The sequence below is a fragment of the Macaca mulatta genome, chromosome 11, assembly GCF_049350105.2.
Source record: "Macaca mulatta isolate MMU2019108-1 chromosome 11, T2T-MMU8v2.0, whole genome shotgun sequence".
Taxonomy (NCBI): domain Eukaryota; kingdom Metazoa; phylum Chordata; class Mammalia; order Primates; family Cercopithecidae; genus Macaca; species Macaca mulatta.
The window spans coordinates 129,320,445-129,346,241 of record NC_133416.1 but is presented as its reverse complement, the minus strand read 5'-3'; the positions used below and the strand labels follow the sequence as shown (position 1 = coordinate 129,346,241).

At 45.2% G+C, this 25,797-nt stretch overlaps 1 protein-coding gene across 10 annotated transcripts in view; it reads right to left on the bottom strand.

Annotated features, from left to right (window-relative positions):
- The window catches only part of CFAP251 (cilia and flagella associated protein 251), an 85,281-nt gene that overhangs the window by 29,937 nt on the left and 29,547 nt on the right, over window positions 1-25,797 (bottom strand). For 5 of the 10 annotated variants that reach the window (XM_077955482.1, XM_028830013.2, XM_077955488.1 and 2 more), the window contains 10 exons: window positions 23,166-23,243; window positions 20,660-20,710; window positions 18,172-18,386; window positions 15,208-15,402; window positions 14,269-14,519; window positions 13,768-13,919; window positions 12,116-12,289; window positions 10,667-10,851; window positions 6,154-6,268; window positions 4,751-4,914 (listed from right to left, as the gene is read on the bottom strand). In XM_077955482.1, coding sequence (XP_077811608.1) covers window positions 4,751-4,914; window positions 6,154-6,268; window positions 10,667-10,851; window positions 12,116-12,289; window positions 13,768-13,919; window positions 14,269-14,519; window positions 15,208-15,402; window positions 18,172-18,386; window positions 20,660-20,710; window positions 23,166-23,243 — 1,580 coding nt within the window. Of the gene's footprint in view, window positions 1-903; window positions 4,056-4,750; window positions 4,915-6,153; window positions 6,269-10,666; window positions 10,852-12,115; window positions 12,290-13,767; window positions 13,920-14,268; window positions 14,520-15,207; window positions 15,403-18,171; window positions 18,387-20,659; window positions 20,711-23,165; window positions 23,244-25,797 lie in introns of those variants that run through there. The other 5 variants (XM_077955485.1, XM_077955486.1, XM_077955490.1 and 2 more) reach the window with 2 other exon arrangements.

The following is a 25,797-nucleotide window of genomic DNA, read 5'->3' as shown; positions in this document are numbered from 1 at the left end:
GTGGTTACATATGCAAATTTCTGCAGCCGGCTTGGATTTCTCCTCAGAAAATGGGTTTTTCTTTTCTGTCATAGTCAAGCTGCAAATTTTCCTAATTTTTATGCTCTGCTTTCTTTATAAAACTGAATGCCTTTAACAGCACCCAAGTTACCTCCCGAATGCTTTGCTGCTTAGAAATTTCTTCCGCCAGAGGCCGGGAGTGGTGGCTCATGCCTGTAATCCCAGCACTTTGGGAGGCCAAGGCAGGTGGATCATGAGGTCAGGAGATTGAGACCACCCTGGCTAACACGGTGAAACCCTTTCTCTACTAAAAATACAAAAAATTAGCCAAGTGTGGTGGCACACACCTGTGGTCCCAGCTACTCAGGAGGCTGAGGCAGGAGAATCACTTGAACCCAGGAGGCAGAGGTTGCAGTGAGCCAAAATTGTGCCATTGCACTCCAGCCTGGGTGACAAAGCGAGACTCCATCTCAAAAAAAAAAAAAAAAATTTCATCCACCAGATACCTTAAATCATCTCTCTCAAGTTCAAAGTTCCACAAATCTCTAGGGAAGGGGCAAAATGCCACCAGTCTCTCTGCTAAAACATAACAGAGTCACTTTTGCTCCAGTTCCCAACAAGTTCCTCATCTCCATCTGAGACCACCTCAACCTGGACCTTAGTCCATATCACTATCAGGCTTTTGGCTAACGCCATTCAACAACTCTAGGAAGTTCCAAACTTTCCCACATCTTCCTGTCTTCTTCTGAGCCCTCCAAACTGTTCCAACCTCTGCGTGTTACCCAGTTCCAAAGTCACTTCCACGTTTTCAGGTATCTTTTCAGCAGTGCCCCATTCTACTGGTACCAATGTGCTGTATTAGTCCATTTTCACGCTGCTGATAAAGACATACCTGAGACTGCATAGTTTACAAAAGAAAGAGGTTTATTTGACTCACAGTTTCACATAGCTGAGGAGGCCTCACAATCATGGTGGAAGGTGAAAGGCATGTCTCACATGGTGGTGGCAAGAGAGAATGAGAGCCAAGTGAAACAGGTTTCCCCTTATCGAACCATCAGATCTCATGAGACTTATTCACTACCACGAGAACAGCATGGGGGAACCACCCCCTAACCAGTCCAACTATCTCCCACCAGGTCCCTCCCACAACACATGGGAATTATCAGAGTACAATTCAAGATGAGATTTGGGTAGGAACACAGAGCCAAACCATATCACAAGGATTGGAGACAAAGTCCTTTATTTTCCTCCTGTAATGAATGTTTGTTAAGGTGTGGGGTGGACTTAGAAAGCCCTGGCTGTGAATCCCAGCCCCACTGCCTCCTCCATTGTTGGGCAGTCATCAGACCCCTTGGAGTTAGCTTCTTGATATGTTTGATGGGGATAATAGTGGTGCCCTCTCCCAAGATGGCTGAGGATGAAATCAGATGATGCATGGAACTCACTCAGTGTAGGCCCTGGCCCTGAGAAAACTCAGCACAAGTGGTTGGGATTATTGCGGCCGTGGAAAATGGGTATCGGCCGCACCTACACCTTTCTTAGGAAGAGTTTGCTAAGCACTGTCCTGGGTCCTCTCACCGAGGCATGCATAAGCCCATGGGTTGGCTTAAGGTCTGAGGAACCTGGGTATTCTCCAGGGGTGCCTGAGGGCCCCTCCAGAAGGGCTGTGTCTTCCCCACTTCTCAGCTCGAATATTAGGCCATGGAGGCAAGTGTCCAGCTGAGAGGGCTCCCTCTCTGTGGCCTCTAGGCCAGGCCCAGGCCCAATCCCGACAAGCTCCGTGAGTGGCAAGGCCACTTTTGCCATGTGACTCTGGAGCAGGGCCAGGTAAAGACCGGAAGTGACAGAGAGGAGCCTGTCCCCACCAGGAGCCCGAGGGGAAAGGCTGGCAAGAGCACCTGGTCCTCTGGGAACAGCCTGCGGCTCCCGCCCCGGTGTTCAGAGTTCCACTACATCCCCTGCCTCCTGGCCACCATCAACTGACCCCAGAGGGGACCGGGGGCTGCACTGGGATTTCTCCAACCCACGCTGGGAAAGAGACGCCCTCTGTCTGTGGTGAGAGTTCTAATTTGTGAAATCTGGGAACTGTGGGCGGCCATCTTCCTGCTGAGTAAGGAAACCCAGTTCTGCAGAGAATGAAGCCAACAGCAGGGCCGAGAGGACAGCAAGTGCTGCGGGCACAAGTGTGCCGCTGTCCATGACCTTCCTGCGGTGTAGCTACATGTGATCCCAATGACCTTCTCATATGTTCCCTTTTGCCTAAATTGTGTTTCTAACACTTGCAACAGAAAAGAGGTCATTAGGGCAGAAAAGGGAAATGACACTTACTGAAAACCTGCTCTGTGCCCAGCAATCCACACAGTACTTCTGGGAAGGAGCTAGAGTTCTCAGCCCTGTGGCAAGCACACAGTAGGTGCTCTGTCAACGCTCCCTGCAGGAGGCGGAGGAGGAATGGTCTCAACTTGGTGGGAGGAGTCCCATTTAACAGCTGGAGGAACTGAGGCTCCAAGAAGTGAAGGGACTTGGCTGGCGTCATCCAGCAAGCAGGTAGTGACTAGCTAGGATTCAAATCAGGGTCTCTCTGCTCTTGGCTGAGCAGGGCAGCAGGATGACAGGAGGCAGGGAGGCTGAGCACAAAGAAGTAATGAGGGATTTTGAAACAGATGCCAGACAAGGAGAGGAGAAAGGGTGGCATGCTAGCATGGAGGGGCAGAAGAAGAGGAGTGTGGAATGAACCCTGAGAGAGGGGATGGAAGGGGCTCTCCTAGGGCAGAAGTGCCATAGACTGTGATGGTAGCAGTTGGGGCCAAGGGGGGCACTGACTGAAATGATCGAACGTGAGGGGATTTATCATTTTTATCTCCCCTACAACTCATCGTCAGTAACTCTAGTAGGAAATTTTGTTGGTTTCTTGTTTAGGTTTTTACATTTCTTTCCGTTAGTGAAGTGCTGATCATATTAAGTCACCAGAAGCAGCAATGAAGTGCTAATTAGTTTATAATAATCCTTTGTCCCCATCACAGATTAAATTGAAATTCTCAGAAGCCTGGACTCTGGCCAGGCGAAAGCTATTGGAAAGCAGAGACCTTTTTTTCTTTTTCTTAAATTTCTACCATTCCAGATCCCAAGACGACTGAGAAGAAAACAAACATTTTAGAATGTTCTAGCCGGGTGCAGTGGCTCACATCTGTAATCCCAACACTTTGGGTGGCCAAGGCTTGAGCCCATGAGTTCAAGACCAGCCTAGGCTTGGTGAGACTATCAACAAAAAAATAATTTTTTAAAAGTTAGCCAGGCACAGTGGCACGTGCCTGTGGTCCCAGCTACTCAGGAGGCTGAGGCAGGAGAATCGTTTGAGCCCAGGAGTTCGAGGCTGCAGTGAGCCACGATCACTCCTCTGTACTACAGCTCGAGTGACCGAGTCAGACCCTGTCTCAACAACAACAACAAATAGAAAGGAAGGTTCTGCTTGTCCCCACAAGGTGTGCCTTGTCCCCATGGTTCCAGGCAACAAGCCAGGGAGCAAGGAACCAGGCAGCCATTCTGAGGCCATGATCCCTTTTCAAAGGGAGAGTTCACCTCCAGCTCCTAAATCCCCAAGTTCCCATGACCTGCTCTCTCAGGTGAAGGCGGGGTGGAAGTCAGAGCTGCAAGTGCAATCTCAAACACCGTGGTTCCAAAGCAGATTTAACTGGCTATTTTTGCTCATATTCAGGTTAAGAGTAGAAGCTTCAATATCCGCCATAAAAAGAAAGATGCGCACTTGGCAGATGGCAGGGGGTACACTGTGCTGGCAGCCAGGAATCAGGTTTGTTCTGTGAGGAAGGAAGGTGCCTCTGAGCTGTTTTTGCTCCTCAACGTCACACTGCCAGGAAAGAGGCCCAGGCGAGCCACAGGCAGCGCAGGGGCTTGGAGAAGTGGTCAGGAACAGGAACCGGCTGCCACGTGGTTGACTCTGCCCTGCGGCAGCACGCTGAATTTGGGTAGATGAGAGGACAGTGTGGGTGCTTGTCCCCTCTTTATTAGGGAAGATCCTGAGCTCATAAGCAAATGCCCTTACAGGAAGAAGAGAAGAAAGGAAATCATTCACTTGCTGAGTACTGCGCTCTGTGCTAGGCGCTTTTCCCATATTAAACTACCTGATCTTTACAGGGATCCTACAGAAGTCCCTATTATCACCCCACTTCGCAGGCAAGGACTCTAAAGATCAGGGACATTAAGAAGCTTGCCCTAGGCCCCACAGCCAGTAGAGAGTGGCCCCATATTCAAACTCATATTACCCCTTTCACCTCAAAGTCCACATACTCTCCAATGTTCAACTCTAGAATTCTCCAGCCTCGCCTCAGGCAGAGGTTCTCTGTTCAGAGCAGGGAGGGTGAGAGGAGGAGCCGAAAATACCCACGTCAAATGATCCTCTTACTATTTCCATAGTGCATGCTTTGGAGGGTCAGCCTAGATCTTTCTAGCAGGTGTGGCTATGCAGAGCAGAGGGAGAAGCATTTGAGGGAGCAGGGGTGACCCCAAGGTGCTGTCACATTGCCTGAACTGCAAACACCATTGGTCCATGGAACAGGACAGTAACCCCCGTCTGCAGAGTAATGTGAGCCATGCCACCGGGGAGCAACCTGAGGGCCAGGCCCTGTGACATCCTAGCACAGTACCTGGCACACAGTAGGGTTCAGTGTCTATCACTGTCGCTGAGTGAAACAGAGTTTACACTTGGTACCTTCCTTCTCGCCCCGTCGTGTACCTTAAGGTGATTTTCCACTGCACCACAGAGCGATCGTGCCCTCCTGCGGTGAAGGCGTAGCGGCCATCATAGGAAATGGCCATGCCAGCCACCCCGTTTGGGTGACAAACAATAGCAGATGTCTTATGTGGATTGCCGTCAACTGGTAAGATCTGAAGTCCAACCTAGAAAGGAACACATAATTGGATATTCAGACTCAGGTAGCTGGGCCCGAGAGGCCTGGCACATTCACATGTCACCTCCAGATCTGTGTGCCAGAAGGACCTGTGTGTCTGGACCCATCTCTGAGGGTGAGAGCCACATATAATGTAGCTGGGCATCCACACACACCAGCCCTGGTAGGGGCCCCTCACACAGCTCTAACAGATACACAGAAGGGAAGCTTTCCTCCCTGCCTTCATGGTCAGTTGTCCCGGGTTTTCCAGAATAAATCTCACAACCTATGACTTTACACTTTTTTTTTGAGACAGAGTCTGGCTTTGTCGCCCAGGCTGGAGTGCAGTGGCGCAATCTCGGTTCACTGCAAGCTCCGCCTCCCGGTTCACGCCATTCTCCTGCCTCAGCCTCCCAAGTAGCTGGGACTACAGGCGCCCGCCAACACGCCCGGCTAATTTTTTGTATTTTTAGTAGAGATGGGGTTTCACCGTGTTAGCCAGGATGGTCTTGATCTCCTGACCTCATGATCCACCCGCCTTGGCCTCCCGAAGTGCTGGAATTACAGGATTACACCGCGCCCGGCCCCACTTTACACTTTTCAGTGTAGATTATTCATTAAACGTACAATGAAGTGCAACTAATTTGCATTTTTTTTTTTTTCAGACGGAGTCTTGCTCTGTCGTCCAGGCTGGAGTACAGTGGCGCAATCTCGGCTCACTGCAAGCTCCGCCTCCCAGGCTCACGCCATTCTCCTGCCTCAGCCTCCCGAGTAGCTGGGACTACAGGCATGTGCCACCATGCCCGGCTAATTTTTTTTGTATTTTTAGTAGAGACGGGGTTTCACCATGTTAGCCAGGATGGTCTTGATCTCCTGACCTCGTGATCCACCCGCCTCAGCCTCCCAAAGCGCTGGAAGTGCTGGGATTACAGGTGTGAGCCACTGCGCCCAGCCAATTTGCATATTTTTATAAGAGTTTTTCCACATAAATAAATAAGAAGGAAAATCCTTTGGTGGCCCATGTATCTTCACTGGGAATATAGAAAATGCAGTAACTCTGCTCAGAAATGTCTCCCAAGAGTCTTCCTAACTCATCAACGGCAATTTTCAGTATCACAGCTGACCGGGGTGGAAGCAGTTGGGCTTGGCTGTAAACCCAGAACTCTCTGAGTCTCGTGATCTTCGGTAATGACTGCTGCTCATGACACACAGAGTCAACTCCCAGAGCTGGAGAAGAGAGTGCTGTTACCTTGTCTCTGTTAATAAACACCAAGTAGCGTTTCTGTAGCTCTGCCATGCTTCTCACTGGGAGGATTTGTGTTTGCTCAATAGGGGAACCATAAGCTGGCCCCATAAGCGTCTTTCTGAAGGCAAAAAGAGAAAGAGTTTTTTAAATTCCACAAATCTCAACATAGGTTTTAAGATTCTTTGGTCAGGCTGGGCGCAGTGGCTCACGCCTGTAATCCCAGCACTTTGGGAGGCCGAGGCAGGCAGATCACAAGATCAGGAGTTTGAGACCAGCCTGGCCAATATGGTGAAACTCTGTCTCTACTAAAAATACAAAAATTAGCTAGACATGGTGGCGGGCGCCTGCAATCCCAGCTACTCGGGAGGTTGAGACAGGAAAATCACTTGAACTCAGGAGGTGGAGGTTGCAGTGAGCCAAGATTGCGCCACTGCACTCCAGCTTAGGTGACAAAGTGAGACTCCGTCTCAAAAAAAAAAAAAAAAAGACTCTTTGGTCATGGATGGGGCATGGTGGCTCACGCCTGTAATCCCAGTACCTTGGGAGGCCAAGGCAGGCGGATCAACTGAGGTCAGGAGTTCAAGACAAGCCTGGCCAACATGGTGAAACACCGTCTCTACTAAAAAAAAAAAATCAGCCAGGTGTAGTGGTGCGCACCTGTAGTCCCAGCTACTCAGGAGGCTGAGGCATGAGAATCGCTTGAATCTGGGAGGTGGAGGTTGTAGTGAGGTGAAATCATGCTACTGCACTTCATCTTGGGCGACAGAGCAAGACTCCATCGAAAGGAAGAAGGAAAAGAAAAGAGAAAAGAGAAGCGAAGCGAAGAGAATAGTTGAGTTTTTAAAATTCCATAAATCTCAACATAGGTTTTAAGACTCTGGTCCTGGGCAGAACACAGTGGCTGATGCCCATAATCCCAGCACTGTGGGAGGCTAAGGTGGGAGGATTGCTTGGGGTTAGGAGTTCGAGTCCAGCCTGGGCAATACAGTAGTTTCCTGTCTCTACGAAAAATTAGCCTGGCTTGGTGGCCTGAGGCTGAGGTGGGAGCATTGTTTGAGCCTGGGAGGTCGAGGTTGCAGTGACCCAGTGAGCCGAGATCATGCCACTGCACTCCAGCCTGGGCAACAGAGTGAGACCCTGTCTCAAAAAAAAAAAAAAAAAAGAAGAAGAAGAAGGAGAAAATCTATATCTCCACATTGCTGCACCCTATCCCAAGATAATCATGAGTAATAGTTTGGTGTATATGACTCAAGAATTTCTTTTGTAATTATAATTTTATATAAAAATAGAATTATGCTATTCATGTTTCATTGATAATTTGCTTTATCTCATATTACATCTTTGAGATATTTCCATGTCATTACACAGAGAGCTGTCTTACTCTTTCTCTTTTTTTCTTTTCTAAAAGCAGCATCGTGTTCCAGTGTACTGACAAGCCATCGTTTAACTAATCCCCTATTAATGGGCATTTGGATTGTTTCCATTTTTAAAAATATTTTCAAACAAGACATCCTTTTACTTATGTCTTGGCATACTGTGTGAGTACTTCTGTGGGCTACATTCCTAGAAGTCAGAAGATATGATAAAATTTAATAGAGGGTGACAAATTGCTTTCCCAAAAGGTTACACTGATTCACACCCGCCCCCAGCAGCGGATGAGAGTGCCCGTTTCCCTAGCCTCTTGCCAACGCTAAGCACTATCAATCATTTTTATCTTTGCTAATCTGATTGGTGAAAAAATGATATCTTGTTTTCATTTGCATCTTTGACATGCTAGTGAGCATCTGCTCATAGGTTTATTGGCCTTTTCCTGTGAACTGCCTTTTCATGTTCTTTCAAATATTTTTTAAATGCATTTTTAAATTCTTTTGGATTTATCATGAAAAGACAATTCCTTCCCAATTAAGCCACGGTTATGAGGCTTCCTTATTCCTACAGCTTAAAAGATGCTTTATTCAAGGGCTTTTATTCTAGAATGATGGAAATGCTCTGAAGCTAGAGTGGGGGTTACACAGCACTGTGAGTACTAAATGCCATGGAACTGTTTCTTTTTTTTTTTTTTTTTTTTAAGACAGAGTCTTGCTCTGTCACCCAGGCTGGAGTAAAGTGGTTGGTGCAATCCCGCCTCACTGCAAACTCCACCTCCCGGGTTCAAGTGATTCTCCTGCTTCAGCCTCCAGAGTAGCTGGGATTACAGGCCGCCTGCCACCATGCCCGGCTAATTTTGTATTTTTAGTAGAGATGAGGTTTCACCATGTTGGCCAGGCTGGTCTCGAACTCCTGACCTCAGGTGATCCACCCACCTCGGTCCCTCCCAAAGTGCTGGGATTACAGGCGTTCGCCACCGTGCTCAGCTGAACTGTTCACTTTCAAATGGTTCATTTTATGTTACGTGAGTATCACCTTGATAAATTTTTTAAGCTGCTTTATGCTAATTTCAGATTGATCAATAGGCAGAAGCTCCCAACTCTGTGTCTAAAAGTCCCTCCTGCCTCCTTCCTCCAGTGAATGACCATTAGCAGGAACTTCCGGCCCGAGGTCTGCCAGCCCTCATTCTCCAGCTCTGCCAGTTCAGTGTCTTAGGACTGCGCATATCCCAGAGATATTCTTTGTCCAAAAAGTATGTGTTCATTAAAAACTATGCGCAATGACTCTGAAGTCTTTCTAACGCTCCTCTTCACACATGCTTTCGAGTGTTTTAATCGCTTAAGAAAATTGTCCTGGATTTCTCTCTCTACCATAAAACATGGCATTTCTCAGTCATTTTTTCTTGTGCCTTCTGGGAAAGAACAGTTTAAAACAACAACAACGACAACAAAACATCCCAGGTAGTCCTGGCCTTTTGAGGACCTGTCTTATCTGAGATACATTTCAAAACCATGATAGTCCTCAAGCCTGAGCCAGCTGCGGTCAGTTCCCTGACTTCCTTCTTCCGGTGGTGGTGGCAGTGGCAGTGGCAGTGGTGGTGGCTGTGGTGGATCACTGAAACATTCTCCCTTCCAACTTCTTCAGTGGGAGAATACTTAGCAGGGCTGTGGACGAGGGAACGGGATGACGGTGTTTGTTGTGACGGCTCACAGGGGCCGAAGCACAGGGGCCCACGGGCATGCGCAGGATGGTGTCAGGAGGGAGGAGACGCCGCTCTAGGATGCTGGGCGGTGGATGCCCTGCTCCCCGGATGCGGACGCCCTGCTCCCCCGCTAGTGTCTTCCCCGTTTCATGCCTTCAACCATCCTGTGCTCCTGACTCCAGCCCAGCCTCTCCCAGGACCTCCACACTCCAGAGCCTGATTCGTGGATTCCGACCCGAATGCCAAGCAGGCATTTGTGAAGCTTGCCTTGTGCAGTCTGAGCCCCGGTGTATCTCGAAGCTCTCCTTCTGTTGCCCTCCTCATCTCTTTAAAGGCCCAGTCCATTCTAATGGCTTCGAGAGGTGTCTTCCCTCACACCTCCTTTTCCCTCCATTTTGTTTTGCCAGCAGGACACATCCAGAATCTGACCCTCCCTTCTGCCCTCAGGGCCAAGCCGCCATCAGCTGTCACATCAGTTTCCCCAATCTTGCTTCTACCTTTGCGCCCCAGAGTCTGCTCTCTATACAGAAACCAGACATCATTGTAAAGAATCAATCAGAACATGTCATTCCTCTGCTCAAAACCCTCCACTAGCTCTCGTCTTACCTGGGAAAGAGCCGGAGTCTCCAGGGTGCCGTGTGCCAGGCACCAGCCCGCACCTCTGACTTGCTCTCCCACACCCCCTCTTTGCCCATTCCACTCTGGCCTCGCCAGCCTTCGCAGCATTTCCCAAACCCTAGACGCCCCCCACCTTCACTCATCGGCCCTTGCTGATCCACTGTTTTTCTTCCAACCGGGCGGCAGCCCCTCGCTTTCTTCAAGTCTCTGTTCAGATGCTCAGATGTCCCCTGCTCTCCAAGGCCTTCTCTGCCTCCCCATCTTTTCATCCTGCCTTTTCCTTTTTTTTTTCTTTGCACAGACCTGATTACCACCTACCTACTACCTGGCTACTTGTTCACACTATTGCATCACCTGCCCCCCACCAACATGTAAACTACACAGTGATGGAAACCGTTTTGTTTTCATCCTTGTCTTCAGCACCTAAAACAGTACCTGGCTCACACAGGGTGTAAACAAAGGAGTGCTAGCAATTAAAGTTACAACTCCTTTGAGACCCAAGAATAAGAAAAAATCAAACGATTGTTAGTAGCTGGGTAAAACTATGTTTTTCCTAACGAGAGGAGAACAGGAGACAGCATCAGCAACCTTCCCAGGGCCCCAGGTCTGTGTCCTTCCTGGATTCTGCACATCTCACCTCCATGCAGGGCCACATGACCTTGGTGAGAATTACTTACGTTATCTGTGCCTCAGTTTCCTCCTCTGCAAAGCGAAGAGGATGATGATAGTAGCCAAGCTGCTTGCAGGTCCCTGCATAGAGACTTGAAACAGGCTGGGCGCAGAGAACTCGATCCACACCCCCTGCAGTGGGAAGCTGCGGGTGCTTACCTGCACATTTTGGTGGTAGAATTAAAAAGCTTCACTTTGTAGCCACTGTTGCAAATAAGCAGGAAGAGTTCCCTGGTGAGTGGTGGGTACCAGACCATGCAGGTGGGATAGCAGCCCTGGTCTGTGTGGTGAATGTCCAGGACTTCCAGGCAGTCTTTGTAGCTCCTGAGAAGATCATACTCTATCTGCAGAGGAGCCCAGATGGACACACATGAGGACCGAGCCAAATTAAAGGCTCAGCTAAAGAGCCCCTAGCTCTTGGGTGACAGCCTTTATAATTATCAGCAACAGTGCTGTTCTCCAGGATATGGTATCAGGTCTCCTAACAGAAGACTTGCCTAGAACCGACACTAAGTCATCAGTAATGAGAATTCACTATCCGGAAGACAATGAGCTGAGTGCTCCAAAAACATCTGTCATGGCATCCTCAGAACTTCCCTGCAAAGCAGTACTGTTGTGCCCATTTTACAGATGAGAAAACAGATGTTCAAGGATGGTCAGAGTGGCTTATCCAAGGTCACATAGCTAAAAAGTGGCAAAGAAAAAATTCAAAAATTCACATTTAGATCCAGCTGACTCCCACACCTAACATCTTACAGTTCTGTTATACTGTGTCACTTATTATCTTAGGAACTAATTCATCTAAATCTCAGCCCAGCACTTGGCAATCGCAAATCAGCAGCCGCTGAACTGGGTCCATACAGGTATGTTTTCGTGGGCAGGGCAGAATAGATGGATGGATGGATGGTTGGATGGTTGGATGGATGGATGGGTGGGTGGGTGGGTGGATGGACGGATGGATGGATGGACAGATGGATGGATGGACAGACGGATGAATGAATGGATAAACTGAATAAAGGAAGGAAGGCAAGAGACAGAAGGGAGGGGTGGGGGAGGGAGGGAAGAAGAAAGGGAGGGAAGGAAGGGAGGGAGGGAGAGATGGGGAGAGGAAAGGAGGGAGGGAGGAAGGAAGGAAAAACAGACAGATACACTGACTGGTTGATTTTGAATCCATTTCACCTGACCCTGTAATATCGCATTTGCCACTGTCCCTACCTTTTCCTCTTATCTCACAACGTCTCCTAGTTTTCATATTTAGGTAGCAGCCTGGCCCCAACTGCTGGACACGAAGACAGTGTTAGTGAGTGTCGGCCCTCCCCATGCACACTGGGAGGCGAGGGCGGCTGCTTTCCACGCTGTGGGGAACTCCCCGCCTTCTGACTTGTTGCTGCCCGGAGGCCTCCTTGTCCAGAACAGGAATCCCCAGGTGGTGTCCCAGGCACGTTAAGGCAAAATGCCAACCTGGAGAGGTTTGTGATCCTTCACTGTGCACTCATTTTCTCCAACAAACACACATACTGTGCGCCTGGCTCTATGCAATATGCCAGGGATGTCACAAGAGTGAGACACAGTCCTGGTGACCAGGTCAACGAAAAGTAAATAGCTCACCAAGAGCCTGTCTGCCCCAAGGCTCAGCAGTCTAGGCTCATTGCTGTCCAGGTAAACCCCAAACAGGAGACTTCGGATGCTTTTGCGATGAGAACGAAGTCTTGCTAAGTACTCCCAGACCCTCTGTCCGTTTCTGACCACTAGCATGTAAACAGCCACAGTAAAACTTCTATCCTGAAGATGAGCAAAAGAGAAGGAGTTATCCCATTTTACATTTAGTAAATTAAGAATCATCATTATGGGCCGGGTGTGGTGGCTCATGCCTGTAATCCTAGCACTTTGGGAGCCGAGGCAGGTGGATCACCTGAGGTCAGGAGTTCAAGACCAGCCTGGCCAGTATGGCAAAACCCCATCTCTACTAAAAATACAAAAATTAGCTGGGCGTGGTGGCACACACCTGTAATTCTAGCTACTTGGGAGGCTGACACAAGAATTGCTTGAACCTGGGAGGAGAAGTTTGCAGCGAGCCAAGATCGTAACACTGCACTTCAGCCTGGGCAACACAACAAGACCCTATCAAAAAAAAATACTAAGAATATTTTCTTCAAAAAAATCTTAGTCTATTCAAGCAAATAGTAAAACAATTTCCATTTTAGTTTTGTTTTTTTTTTTTTTTTAGACAAGAGTCTTGATCTGTTGCCCAGGCTGGAGTGCAGTGGCCTGATCACGGCTCACTGCAGTCTCAGTCTTCTGGGCTCAAAAGATCCTCCAGCCTCAGCCTCCTAAGTAGCTAGGACTACAGGCACACACCACCATACCTGGCTAGTTTTTTGGTTTTTTTTTTTTTTCATTATTTTTTGTAGAGATGGGGTCTCACCATGTTGCCCAGGCTGGTCTCGAACTCCTGCCTCAAGCAATCTGACTGCCTCGACCTCCCAAAGTGCTGGGATTACAGGTGTGAGCTACACCTGGCCTAATGCCCATTTTACAGACAAGAAAATTAAAGTTAAAAGCAGAAAACCGAAAAGGTAGTCAGGGAAAAAGTATGAAGGTGACACTATGGTCTTACACTCTTCCCTCGCTATCTGTGGAAAGGCAAAAGCCTGATTCTTTGTGCCTTTGTCCTCCCGTTTCTTTGTCCAGCTACATACAATAAAAAAGCCATGTGTTTTTGAAAGGTATGAAGGCTGCGAGTGAACCAGGTCAGAGTGGGAGCCTGGCCTGAGGGGACACAGAGGCTGGACTGTGTGTGCCCACAGTGTGCTGAGATGGCTTTGTCTTCAGAAGCATTGTGTACACAAACCAGAGGAGTGGCCGCACCAGCGTGGAGACGGAGAGCGCTGGAAGGGACAGGAGTTTAGTGAAGACCACTGCTTTTCCCCTCCCAACATAAAGACAGACCAACATAACTGCCTTATAGCTCACTGTAACCTCAAACTCCTGGTCCCCAGGGGTCCTCCCGCCTCAGCCTCCTGGATAACTGGGGCTACAGATGTGTGCCACAAGGCCTGGCTAATTTTTAAAAAATGTTTTTGTAGCAATGGGGTCCTGCTATGTTTCCTAGGCTGGTCATGAACTCCTGTCCTCCAATGATCCTCCCACCTCAGCCTCCCAAATCATTGGGATTACAGGTGTTAGCCACTATGTCTGGCCTCTTTTGGTTTCAAATAAAATTGCTAAGCCACTGGATGCGTGTCCGTGAAAATACTTACAGCAGTTGCCATATACTGGGAGTCATGGGAAAAGCTTATATGAGTCACACTGGTTCTGGAATATTTGAAAGGCTCTGGGCTTTCATTTTCTAAAGACATTGCATCAAGAATGTAAACTGTCCCCTCTGTAAAACCAGCTCCAAGAAGGGCTCCTGAAATGACAAGCCAGAGAACAACGATGGAAAAGGATTACATTCATTCAAGAGATGTTGAGTCTGTGCCAGGCTTTGTTCTGGGTGTGGAGAAGACAGCAACTAACACAACAAAGCTCCTGTGCAGAGAAATGAACCGAAACGCATGATCTCCTGGGGTTAGCGCACAGAGATGCGCAGAGAGCACTAGGCCCAGAACACCATGGGTGCCCCAGAGAGAAGGCGCCTCATCCAGCCTGCTGGGGATTGGAGTCGGGGAGACTTTCTGGAGCTATGCCAGACCAGGTGCATCCATCCCTTTCAGGGCTGTCCATGTGGAACCGATGGTAGGCTGATAAGATGAAAATACCTTCCGGGTTGTAGGTCAGACTCTGGACTCCAAGCCCCTTCTCAAAAACCCTGCTGAAAAGATATTGTTTGTTTTCATAATTCCACACTTTGATCATCCCACAGATGCTCCCGATGGCAATGAGGGGTTGATAGGGGTGGCAGGAGATGGCACAAATGGCATCCTTGGGCTCTACAAATAACTTCTCAAGTTTGGTCCCATCTGTTGTTAAGTGGTACACCGCGGCATCAGATGTTCCAATGATAAAATTCCTGTTTGCCAAGGAGAGACCAAACAATATCAGTGTTTGCAGGGAATGGGGCATGCCAGCTATTCTGCTTCTAATTGCACATAAAACGCCTCTGTCGTCTGTAATTTAGTGACATTATTAACCCAACATTTCCAAAAATATACCACCAATACCCAACAGCCTCCATTTGCAAGTGAAAAAGCCCACTTTTCTCCATGTAAATTGAGTCATTAAGTATGCAGATGGACAGTCAGTTGTACAATTAGCTAATCTGCACATGCAAATATTCATTTGTGTATGCAAATATGGAGTTTGGTGCACACATACAGATGTGCCTGTAAATACTGCAAGGGTAATTAAGCAGACTCACAGATAATTCGGTCTTGAAATGTTATGGCTATTAATTATCCAGTGCCTTTAACCGCAGTGGCTAGGACAAGCTCAGCTTAGAGAAAAGAGACCAACCTGCAGCCAAAGACTCCAGACTCAACAGAGGTGAGAGCTCAGGGATCAGGACCTTCCAGCTTCCAGTTACTAAAGAGTCTTAATATTAAAGTCATGTTTCATTAATTTTTTAAATGATCCAATAGTTATCACAATCAGCCAGGGAGATATCCCAGGAACAACACGAACCTGCCACTGCATGCAAACTAAAGAAGACAGTGATCATTTTTCAACCATTCTAATGACTAGATTCATTAACAACTTACCTTACGACAAAAAGGTCACCTTTTAAAGTGCAGTCAGGAGGATAGTTTGATTTTTCGGTAGGAGGGGTTGCTGGGGTCTTTGAAAAGGACAGAGTTCTTATGGCGCCCAGTTTCAAGTGACTGTACCAGTTAACAATAGACAGGGTGTGATCATAGAACTTAATGTTACCCTTAATGTCTCCTGTGACAATGTAGCTGAAATGGAGAATAACATCAGTTTTGCAAATAGCAATAATAACAAGTAGCATCTATATAATACCTAATTATATGTCAGGCTCTGGATTCTGGGGCATTGCAAAAACTTAATTTAATACTGCCCGATGAGAATGATTTTACTGTTATCCCAATTTACATCTAGGAAACTAACGCTCAGAGAGTTAAGAAATTTGCTCAGGGCATTGTGTTGCCAGATTTAGCAGATAACAATACAGATACCCAGTTACGTTTGAATATTTGTATAAAAAAATTTAGTGTAGCTGGACATGGTGGCTCATGTCTGTAATCCCAGCACTTTGGGAGGCCGAATTGGGTGGATCACCTGAGGTCAGGACTTTGAGACCAGTCTGGCCAACATGGTGAAATCCCGCCTCTACTAAAAATACAGAAATTAGTCAGGTGTGGTGGTGCGCACCTATAATCCCAGCTACTCGGGAGGCTGAGGCAGGAGAATTGCTTGAACACGGAAGGCAGAGGTTGCAGTGAGCCAAGATTGCATCACTGCACTCCAGCCTGGGTGACAAGAGCAAAACTGCATCACAAAAAACAAAATAGACAGACAAACAAAAAATTTAGCATAAGTATATCCCAAATATTGCATGGGGCATATTTATACCTGGCAATTTTACCAGGGCCATGTAGCTTGACTATGCAGGGAACCCAGGTATGTCTAAAGCAAAGTCCATGCTCTCTGCTAGGTTCTTCCCTGCCCACCAAGATCAGCCATACACAATGGTGGTGGACAAGGATTTACACTCCCCAAATAACTACAGATGACCATGGAGAGAATCGCTCCACCAGTCCTCCAAAATCATGCAAGCTGGCAATGGGACACTAGCACTTTACAGGAAGGCACTACTGTTAGTGTGATCATAAAACCCTATCCAGTCATCACGGCAGAAGGCAGTGCCACGTGACAAAATGGCTTTCATTTCCAGTCCTCAGATCCATCCCAAATGGGCTTTTTAAAAAAGACTTTGACATAATTCTAATCACGGGGGGCAGACGAGGAGGATTTTCTCTTACATATGCAGAGTGGTTAAATGAGGTTTCTGATTAATAAGCAAGGCAGGTGGGCCGAGTAATTGGCTTGAACGTCTGCCACTGCCCTCTGCTGGACAGAAGCAGCAATACTGACCAAGTATTTTCAGAGACCTTTTCCTTCTTGGACTCACAGATCCTGACTGGGTTTCATTAACTTGGAGAACTCAGGCCTGGTCTTCACTGGATCCTAACCCCCAACCGAGTAAAGGTTGATTGCATCATGGCCAACTGCAGTTCTACTATCTTCTCACCCCACTGAGTGAGGGTGACAATTTGCATTTCTCTTTGTAAAACCATGTCAAGACCTCACTGTTCCCCTGCATCAAAAGGCAAATGGAAGCAAATGGGCGTTTTGAAAGCAGATGGCCCAGTGACTCTAACCATATGGGCAGGGTCCCTGTCACTAGGCAATTTTCTCCACACCTTCGAGAACTTCTCTCACACACTGATGATGGCTGCCATTTACCTAGGGTTCCCCTGCACCAAGCATGTGCAAAGAGTTTTACATCCCTATCTCGTGAAATCCTCATAAAACCACTCTGAGAGAAACAGTACCATTATGCCCATTTTACAGATGAAGAAATAGAGGCTCAGCAAGATTAAGTTCCTTTCTCAAAGTCACTCAGTAAGGAAGGGACCCAGCTGAAATAAGAACCCTGTCCTAATTGAGGACTTAATGACCATCTGTGAGTCCCCACAGCCACTCAAAATCAGAGTTAGTGAATTTTATTACGTTCTGATGCATTTGATCTTCTCACAATGGGTAAATATTATTTTTGTTTTGTTTTGAGATTGAGTCTCGCTCTGTCACCCAGACTGGAGTGCAGTGGTGAAATCTTGGCTCACTGCGACCTCTGCCTTCTGGGTTCAAGTGATTCTCATGCCTCAGCTTCCTGAGAAGCTGGGACTACAGCCGCATGCCGCCACACCTGGTTAATTTTTATATTTTTAGTAGAGACAGGGTTTCACCATGTTGGCTAGGCTGGTCTCAAACTCCTGAGACCACCCGCCTCGGCCTCCCAAAGTGCTGGGATTACAGGTATGAGCCACCGCTCCGAACTGTAAATGTTATTTTGTAATCAGACAAAAACAATATAGTTATTCAAATTATTTTCTTACATTTAATGCATGTAAAATGTTGCATGCAAAATCTATCCAAATAGCACAGAAGAAAAAAATCTAGTTCCTTTTTGTTTCACCAACACAAAGAGATTTTTTTTAACATAATGCATGCTCATGATTTTTTAAAAAATCCAATTAGTATAAATGGAACTATAAAAAGAAGTAAATCCACCCCCGATCCCTGATCTTAGTTCTCAGTTCTTTTCCTCAGAGGCAACCAATCTTCCCAGTTCATTATGACTCTCCCCAGAATACTCTATGCATATACAAAATATGCATATATATCCAAAAGAGGTTTTGTTTTGTTTTGTTTTGTTTTTCAAGACAGGAGAGTCTCGCTCTGACAAACTCCTGGGCTCAAGCAATCCTCCTATCTCTCTTTCTTTTTTGTTTTTTGGTAGAGATAGGGTCTCACTGTGTTGCCCAGGCTAGTCTCGAACTTCTGGCCTCATGTGATCCTCCCACCTCAGCCTCTCAAAGAACTGAAATTAGAGGTGTAAGCCACTATGCCCAACCTCCCATAACAATTTTTAAATATTTTTATAATCATCCATAGCTACCTTTTAATTAAGTTAAAATTACCTATCAATTGTAGTAAGCACAGTGATGCCCTCTTTCTGCAAATGAACCAATTTACAAGGCTTGATATAGGGAAAGCCCAAAAAGGTGGAGGCAGATGAGGGTGGGCGGTGTATGTCCCAGACAACCAGCTTCCCTTCCATTGTTGCTGAGAGTATTTGTGTTAAATTCAAGTGAAAGATGGACTGGCTAAACTTTCCCACAAGCTTGTTGAAGGTCTGTGTTTCAAAAGAAAGGTTATAGTTACTGTTGGTAATAAATATAAAACAAAGCATTTATCAACACGATATTTTATAATGTTATGCTGAAATATAGTGAGAAAAAGAGAAAGAAAAAGAAAACAATCACTAAAACCATCTCCCGTGGATTGCCATGGTCCAGGCAGTTCTGAACCTCTGGAGGTTTGCTAAGAGCAAGTGAAGGGTTATGTACTCTGTTCAATTACATTGTTTGTTTAAAGCAAATGAGAGAGTGGTTATTCATTGTTTATACCTGTTAAATTTCTCTTATGGAGGTTTCAGAGACTGGTGAAGAAACTAATGCCTGTTGTGAGTCAAAGCATGCTCTGGTTATAAAATAGCATAAAATAATTCTCCCAGTCTCCTTTGATCATAAGGTATTTTCCCATCAGTAGAAAATATTTAAGCACTATACACAGAAATGCCCTATTCTCTATGCTGCCCAATTCTCTAATAATACAGAGAAGATCCGAAGGTTTACCTCTTCTGATTTGAACACAAGAGGAATAGTAAATAATAATTAGTCAAACAAGAGCACCAAGTTCTTTCTAAGAGCAGCACTGTTTCAACACATTTTTATCATTTCAAATGGCTCATTATTTGTGGATTCTGTATTTGCAAATTCACCTACTTGTAAGAATTGATTTGTAATCCAAAAATCAATACTTGCAGCACTCTCACAGTCATCTGCTGAAGTGCATGTGCAGTGTGACAAATAATTTTACTCACTCAACATGCACATTTCCAGTTGAGGGCAAGCAGGGCAATGCTCTGCCTTCTTGTCTCAGCTCTGACTATAAACAAGTGTCCTTTTCATGGTCTATTTAGTGCCATGTTGTTTGCATTTTTGGGTGCTTTTTCTTGGTGATTTTTGTATTTAAATTGACCCCCAAACATAGTGCTGAAGTGCTATCTAGTGTTCCTGAGCAAAAGAATGCTATGATGTGCCTTATGGAGAAAATAGGTGGGTTAGATGAGTTTCGTTCAAGTCATGAGTTACAGTGCTGTTGGCCATGAGCTCAATGTTAATGAATCAATGTTATATATTAAATAAAATGTCTTTAAACATGAATACACATAAAACAAGGTTATGTATTGATCAGTTAGTTGGTGAAAATGTGACCAGAGGCTCAAAGAAACCTACCCTATATTTCCCTTAAGACCAATAATTTAGTATCTGCTAATTTGGTGTTTGCAGAGACTTTATAGAACATAACTACCAACAACAATGAGAATTGACAGTATTTTTTAGTACTTTCATTTATGAAAAACAAGTCTGCAGACAGAATAATCTCCTTGTGCCCATTCGTCTCAACTTTGTATTTTCTGTTTTTGTCTTTTGGCATGCCCTCTTAAGAAATAAATATCTACAAATCATACCAAGAGAGAAGCAAGTATGCAGGAAACTCATCATCAGGTGCTCCCTGAGCGCAGGTTACATGGGCAGCAAATGCAGAATATGCTACAGGAGACGACTCAAGTTCCACCTCAGACACAAGAGCTTGCAGTAAGCAAGCAAGATAAAATGTTTTCTCAACATCTGGTTCATATCCCTCTTATTGGCTCTTAAACATCTAAATACCTAATATCATGTATTATTCTGAAACTGAGCAGCTTTATAAGGGATCCACTCACATTCAAAAACTCTGCTTATTCTTTTTTTTTTTTTTTTTAAATACAGGGTCTCGCTCGGTTGCCCAGGCTGGAATGCGGTGGCACAAACACAGCTCACTGAAGCCTCGATCACCTGGGCTCAAGGGCTCAAGTGATCCTCCCACCTCAGTCTCCTGAGTAGCTGGGACTACAGGCTCATACCACCCTGGCTGGTAATTTTTTTTTTTTTTTTAGTAGAAACAAAGTCTAGCCTGTGTTGCCCAGGCTGGTCTCAAACTCCTGAGCTCAAGTGATCCTCCCACCTCGGTCTGCCAAAGTGCTGGGATTACAGATGAGAGCCACTGCACCCCGCAACTTTCCTTCCTTGTCAATATGCACATACACATTCTAAAAGCCATCACTTTTTTATATTTTCTCACGGCAGTAACTCTTTTTATAACATTTTATTTTTAACAATACTTCCATTATTTTGAACCGACAATTCAATATGTATACGGGACCCAAGTAAAATTTTTCCAATTATTTCCCAGTAGCTTAATGTCAGGATGTACAAAGAGTAGCCCGAAGCAGCTAAGTTTGCACATAAATATTTATTCTCCACAAAATCTGAAGGACAAAAATGCAACAGGCATACTCACTTTTTCTGTTAAAAGTGGGGCGCTGTGAGCCAGTGTATCCCTCTCTTCATACTGATAACAGGAAAAAATAATCACTACTCAAAAAGACCCAGTTTCCAAAGGAAGAACTATATTAATAATAAAACCAAAACAAATACATCTAAACAAGGTCAGAAATGTGCATTTTCTACAGGTGAGAGAACTTGCTGCCTTGGGAAATATCTAAAAACATTCTGAAAGAAAAGCAAATACATAAAAAATATAAAAAATACCACAAATGATTATGACTTTTATTTTTTTTGAGATGGAGTTATACACTAAATAAGGTGTCTTTAAACAGAAACACATCTATCGCCCAGCCTGGAGTGCGGTGGCACGATCTCAGCTCACTGCAAACTCCGCTTCCCAGGTTCAAGCAATTCTCCTGCCTCAGCCTCCTGAGTAGCTGGGATTACAGGAGCGCACTACCGTGCCCAGATAATTTTTTTTTTTTTTTTTAGTAGAGATGGGGTTTTGCCATGTTGGCCAGGCTGGTCTCGAACTCCTGACCTCAGGTGATCCGCCCTCCTCAGCCTCCCAAAGTGTTGGGATTACAGGCGTGAGCCACTGCGGCCGACCTTAAGGTATTTATTAAAGTTTTAAAGCCTTATTAATAGATAATTCGAATTTGTATTAAGTACTAAGTAAAGTCACAATTGGCTGGGCATGGTAGCTCACGCCTATCATCTCAGGACTTTGGGAGGCCAAGGTGGGTGGATCACTTGAGGTCAGGAGTTTGAGACCAGCCTGGCCAACACGGAGAAACCCCATCTCTACTAAAAATACAAGAATTAGCCAGGCGTGGTGGCAGGTTCCTGTAATCCCAGCTACTCGGGAAGCTGAGACAGGAGAATTGCTTGAACCTGAGAGGCCGAGGTTGCAGTGAGCTGAGATTGCACCACTGCACTGCAGCCTGGGTGACAGAGTGAGACCCTATCTCAAAAATAAAATAAAATAAAGATATAATAAATATCTCAAATAATGACTGTCACTGACAATCAGTAATTCAATGTGTTTTGGTTTTGCTTTACAATTTTTTATTGAGGTAAAATTCACTTAACATAAAATTAATCATAACCACGTTAAAGTGTCACTTAACATAAAATTAATCATAACGTGTACAATTAATCATAAAGTGTACAATTCAGTAGTGTTTCATACATTCACAATGCTGAGCAACCATCTAGATCCAAGACATTTTCATAACCCCAAAAGGAAATCTCCTACCCATTAAGCAGCTACTCCGTCTCTCCCCAGGACTTGAAAACCACCAGTTTCCTCTGTATCTGTGGACTTGCCTATGCTGGACATTCCATAGAAATGGCATCATACAACATGTGACTTTCATGTCTGGGGTCTTTCATTTAGCATCATGCCTTCAAGGCTGCTCCATGTCACAGCATGTATCAGTACTTCATACAATAACATTCCATTGTATGGACAGGCCACATTTTGTTTACCTAATCATCAGTAGATGAACATTTGGCTTGTTTCTACCTTTTGGTTATTACAAATAACCATATAGCGCTGCTGCTGCTGTGAACATTTGTGTAGAAGTATTTGTTCGAATGCTTCTTTTCAATTCTTTTACATCTTACCTTGGAATTGCTGAGTCACATAGTTATTCCATGTTTAACTTGGAACGTTTTTTGTTTTGTTGTGTTTTGTTTTGTTGAGACAGAGTCTCACTCTGTTGCCCAGGCTGGAGTGCAGTGGCACCATCACCATCACAGCTCACTGCAGCCTCAAACTCCTGGGCTCAAGCAATCCTTCAGCCTCAGCCTCCTGAGCAGTTGGGACTACAGGCGTGCATCACCATGTGCTGTTAATTTTTTTTAATAATTTTTTGTAGGGATGAGGTCTTGTTATGTCGCCCAGGCTAGTCTTAAATTCCTGGCCTCAAGTGATCCTCCTGCCTTGGCCCCCCATGGTGCTGGAAATACTGTCACAAGCCATTGTGCTCAGCCTCAATGTTTTTTATTCTCATGATTTGGCCCTGTGTCAGTATATGTATCACTAATCTGTTTGCTAATTCCTTTCTAAAAAGGAAAAAAGACCAAGGTCTCAAAAAAATCTGTATTTTAGAGCCACGTATGGCTGGCTCACCCCTCTAATCCCAGTTACTTGAGAGGATAAAGTGGGAAGATCACTTGAGCCCAGGAGTCTGAGGCAGCCTGGGCAACACAGCAAGACCTTGTCTCCAAAAAACCACAAAACTTGTATTTTAGTCTTGTTAAATAAATTCAAATAAACATTTGCCTCATTGCTTTAATAAAATTTAATAAATAAAATTGAATTATTTGCTTCTGATTTAATACGCTAATTTCAAATGGGATTAAACACTATAATTAAATAAAAACATTTTAATATATATTCATTGCTTCTTAAGTAGAGATACTATATTGATACATTACTGAAACATTCGTACTCAAAGAATGAACACATATTTCTACCCACATTTAAGACAAATCAAAATATTTCTACTTACCCATGCATAATATATTGCCTGTGTTTTACTATTGCTCACCAATTCTTTATTATTTGTTGGGTTAAAAGTAAGGTAGTTCTGAAATATAAAGTATGAAAATACATTAATGATAAACTTTCTGTTTCTGGTTAAGCTGAATGTTAAAATTAAATAATAATTTAATTTATTATTTAATTAAATTATTAAATAATAATTGGTATTACAGGAGTAGTAATACCAATTATTACTTAATTGGTGGCTCACTCCTGTAATCCCAACACTTTGGGAGGTCGAGGCGGGCAGATCACCTGAGGTCAGGAGTTTGTGACCAGCCTGACCAACATGGAGAAATCCCATCTCTACTGAGAATACAAAATTAGCCAGGCATGGTGGCGCATGCCTGTAATCCCAGCTACTCGGGAGGCTGAGGCAGGAGAATTGCTTGAACCCACAAGGCGGAGGTTGTGGTGAGCAGAAGTCGCGCCATTGCACTCTAGCCTGAGCAACAAGAGCAAAACTCCAACTCAAAACACACACACACACACACACACACACACACACACACACACACACACAAATGAGTAGGAATATAAAACAGAAAAGATACAGCATTTGGTAAAAAATAGGAATATCATTTAAATACTGGTGAGTAAAATAAACAGTGTCAAATGTGTTCCCCTTCCAGTCTGATCTAATATATTTCATCATCCATAAATTGGAACAAGCTTTTCTTTTTTTTTTTTTTGAGCCAGAGTCTTGCTCTGTCGCCTAGATTGGAGTGTAGTGGTGCCATCTCAGCTCAATGCAGCCTCCGCCTCCTGGGTTCAAGTAATTCTCCTGCCTCAGCCTCCCGAGTAGTTGAGACTACAGGCATGTGCCACCATGCCCAGCTAATTTTTATATTTTTAGTAGAGACGGGGTTTCACCATGTTGCCCAGGTTGGTCTCGAACCCTACCTCAAGAGATCCACCCGCCTAAGCCTTCCAAAGTGCTGGGATTACAGGTGTGGGCCACTGCACCTGGCTGTAACAAGCTTTTCTGACAGTGATCAATTTAAAATAATAACAATAATAATAATAAAATAAATTGGAACAAGCAAAAGTAAACCGGTATTCACCAATAACCTTTATTCTGTATCCTTTTAAAGACTGCTGCATATACATTTCTAAAGTTGACAGGGCCACACAGTATCTTGGAATGAATGCAAGATATTGGAAGGGGATTCTAATTCCTGCCAAGATGGTGAATAGCATGGGCTGCTGGCTCCCTTCCCAAAAATCAACCCTGCAGAAACTATGGAAGTGAGGGAAACTTTAAACACACAAACCAAACAGTCACAGCAAGAACAACAAAGCAAGCTCTTCCTGGGGAGCCACGGGGTATGTGTTTGAAATGTGCATGGGAGGTGGGTGGCTACAGCCTGGGGTGAAGGGCTACAGGAGACAGCACTGAGGGACAGGCTGGAGAAAAGCTTTTTAAGTTCCATTTCTACCATTTCCACCCCGTCTCCACGCCTATTCCTTACCTATCATTTTCCAAACATTTTATGAATGTTACATACCACAGGAGTGTAAACTGCCAAAGCCAGTGTTTGAGAATTCATATAAGAACAGCACAAAAGCCCGGGCAGGGTAAGGAATTGGCAAAAGCAAGTGCATGAAGCAGACTTCACAAAGCCTGAAAATCAGCCTCAAACCACCTCAAGCTCTAATTAAGCTGAACCACTCTGCTAAATGCCTTTAAGAAGCAAAAGTCAGTCTTCTTTGGAGGAAGTCATCTCGAGCCTCAAATTTATTGCTACACTTTAAAAAACACATCAGGCATTCAGTAAAAAATAGCAAGGCATATTAAAGAGATGCATCCAGGCCAGGCACTGTGGTATATGCCTGGAATCCCAGCACTTTGCAAGGCTGAGGCAGGAGGATTGCTTGAGGCCAGGAGTTCAAGACCAGCCTGGGCAACAGAGCAAGACCCTATCTCAAAAAAGAAAAGAAAAGAAAAGAAAAGGCCGGGCGCGGTGGCTCAAGCCTGTAATCCCAGCACTTTGGGAGGCCGAGACGGGCAGATCACTAGGTCAGGAGATCGAGACCATCCTGGCTAACACGGTGAAACCCCGTCTCTACTAAAAAAATACAAAAAACTAGCCAGGCGAGGTGGCGGGCGCCTGTAGTCCCAGCTACTCAGGAGGCTGAGACAGGAGAATGGCCCGAACCCGGGAGGCGGAGCTTGCAGTGAGCTGAGATCCGGCCACTGCACTCCAGCCTGGGCGACAGAGCGAGACTCCGTCTCAAAAAAAAAAAAAAAAAAAAAAAGAAAAGAAAAGAAAAAAGACCCATCCAAATGACTGAAAACCAAGGGGAAAAAGCAATCGGCAGAAAAGAAGCCACAGGAGATCCGAGTATTGGGGTTGTTAGACACAGACGTGACAATCACTGGATTAACATGCAGGAAAGTAGAGGACAAGATGGGGAATCTCAGCAGATAGCTCTACTTAAAAAAGGAATCAAATGGAAACTCTAGACCTGAAAAAATGATTTAAAATGCTCAATAGACAGTTTAACAAAAATTTAGATATAGCCAAAGAAAGAACGAGTCAGCAGGAAAGGAAGACAAATTATAGTAGAAAACATCCAGACTGAAGCAGAAACAGATG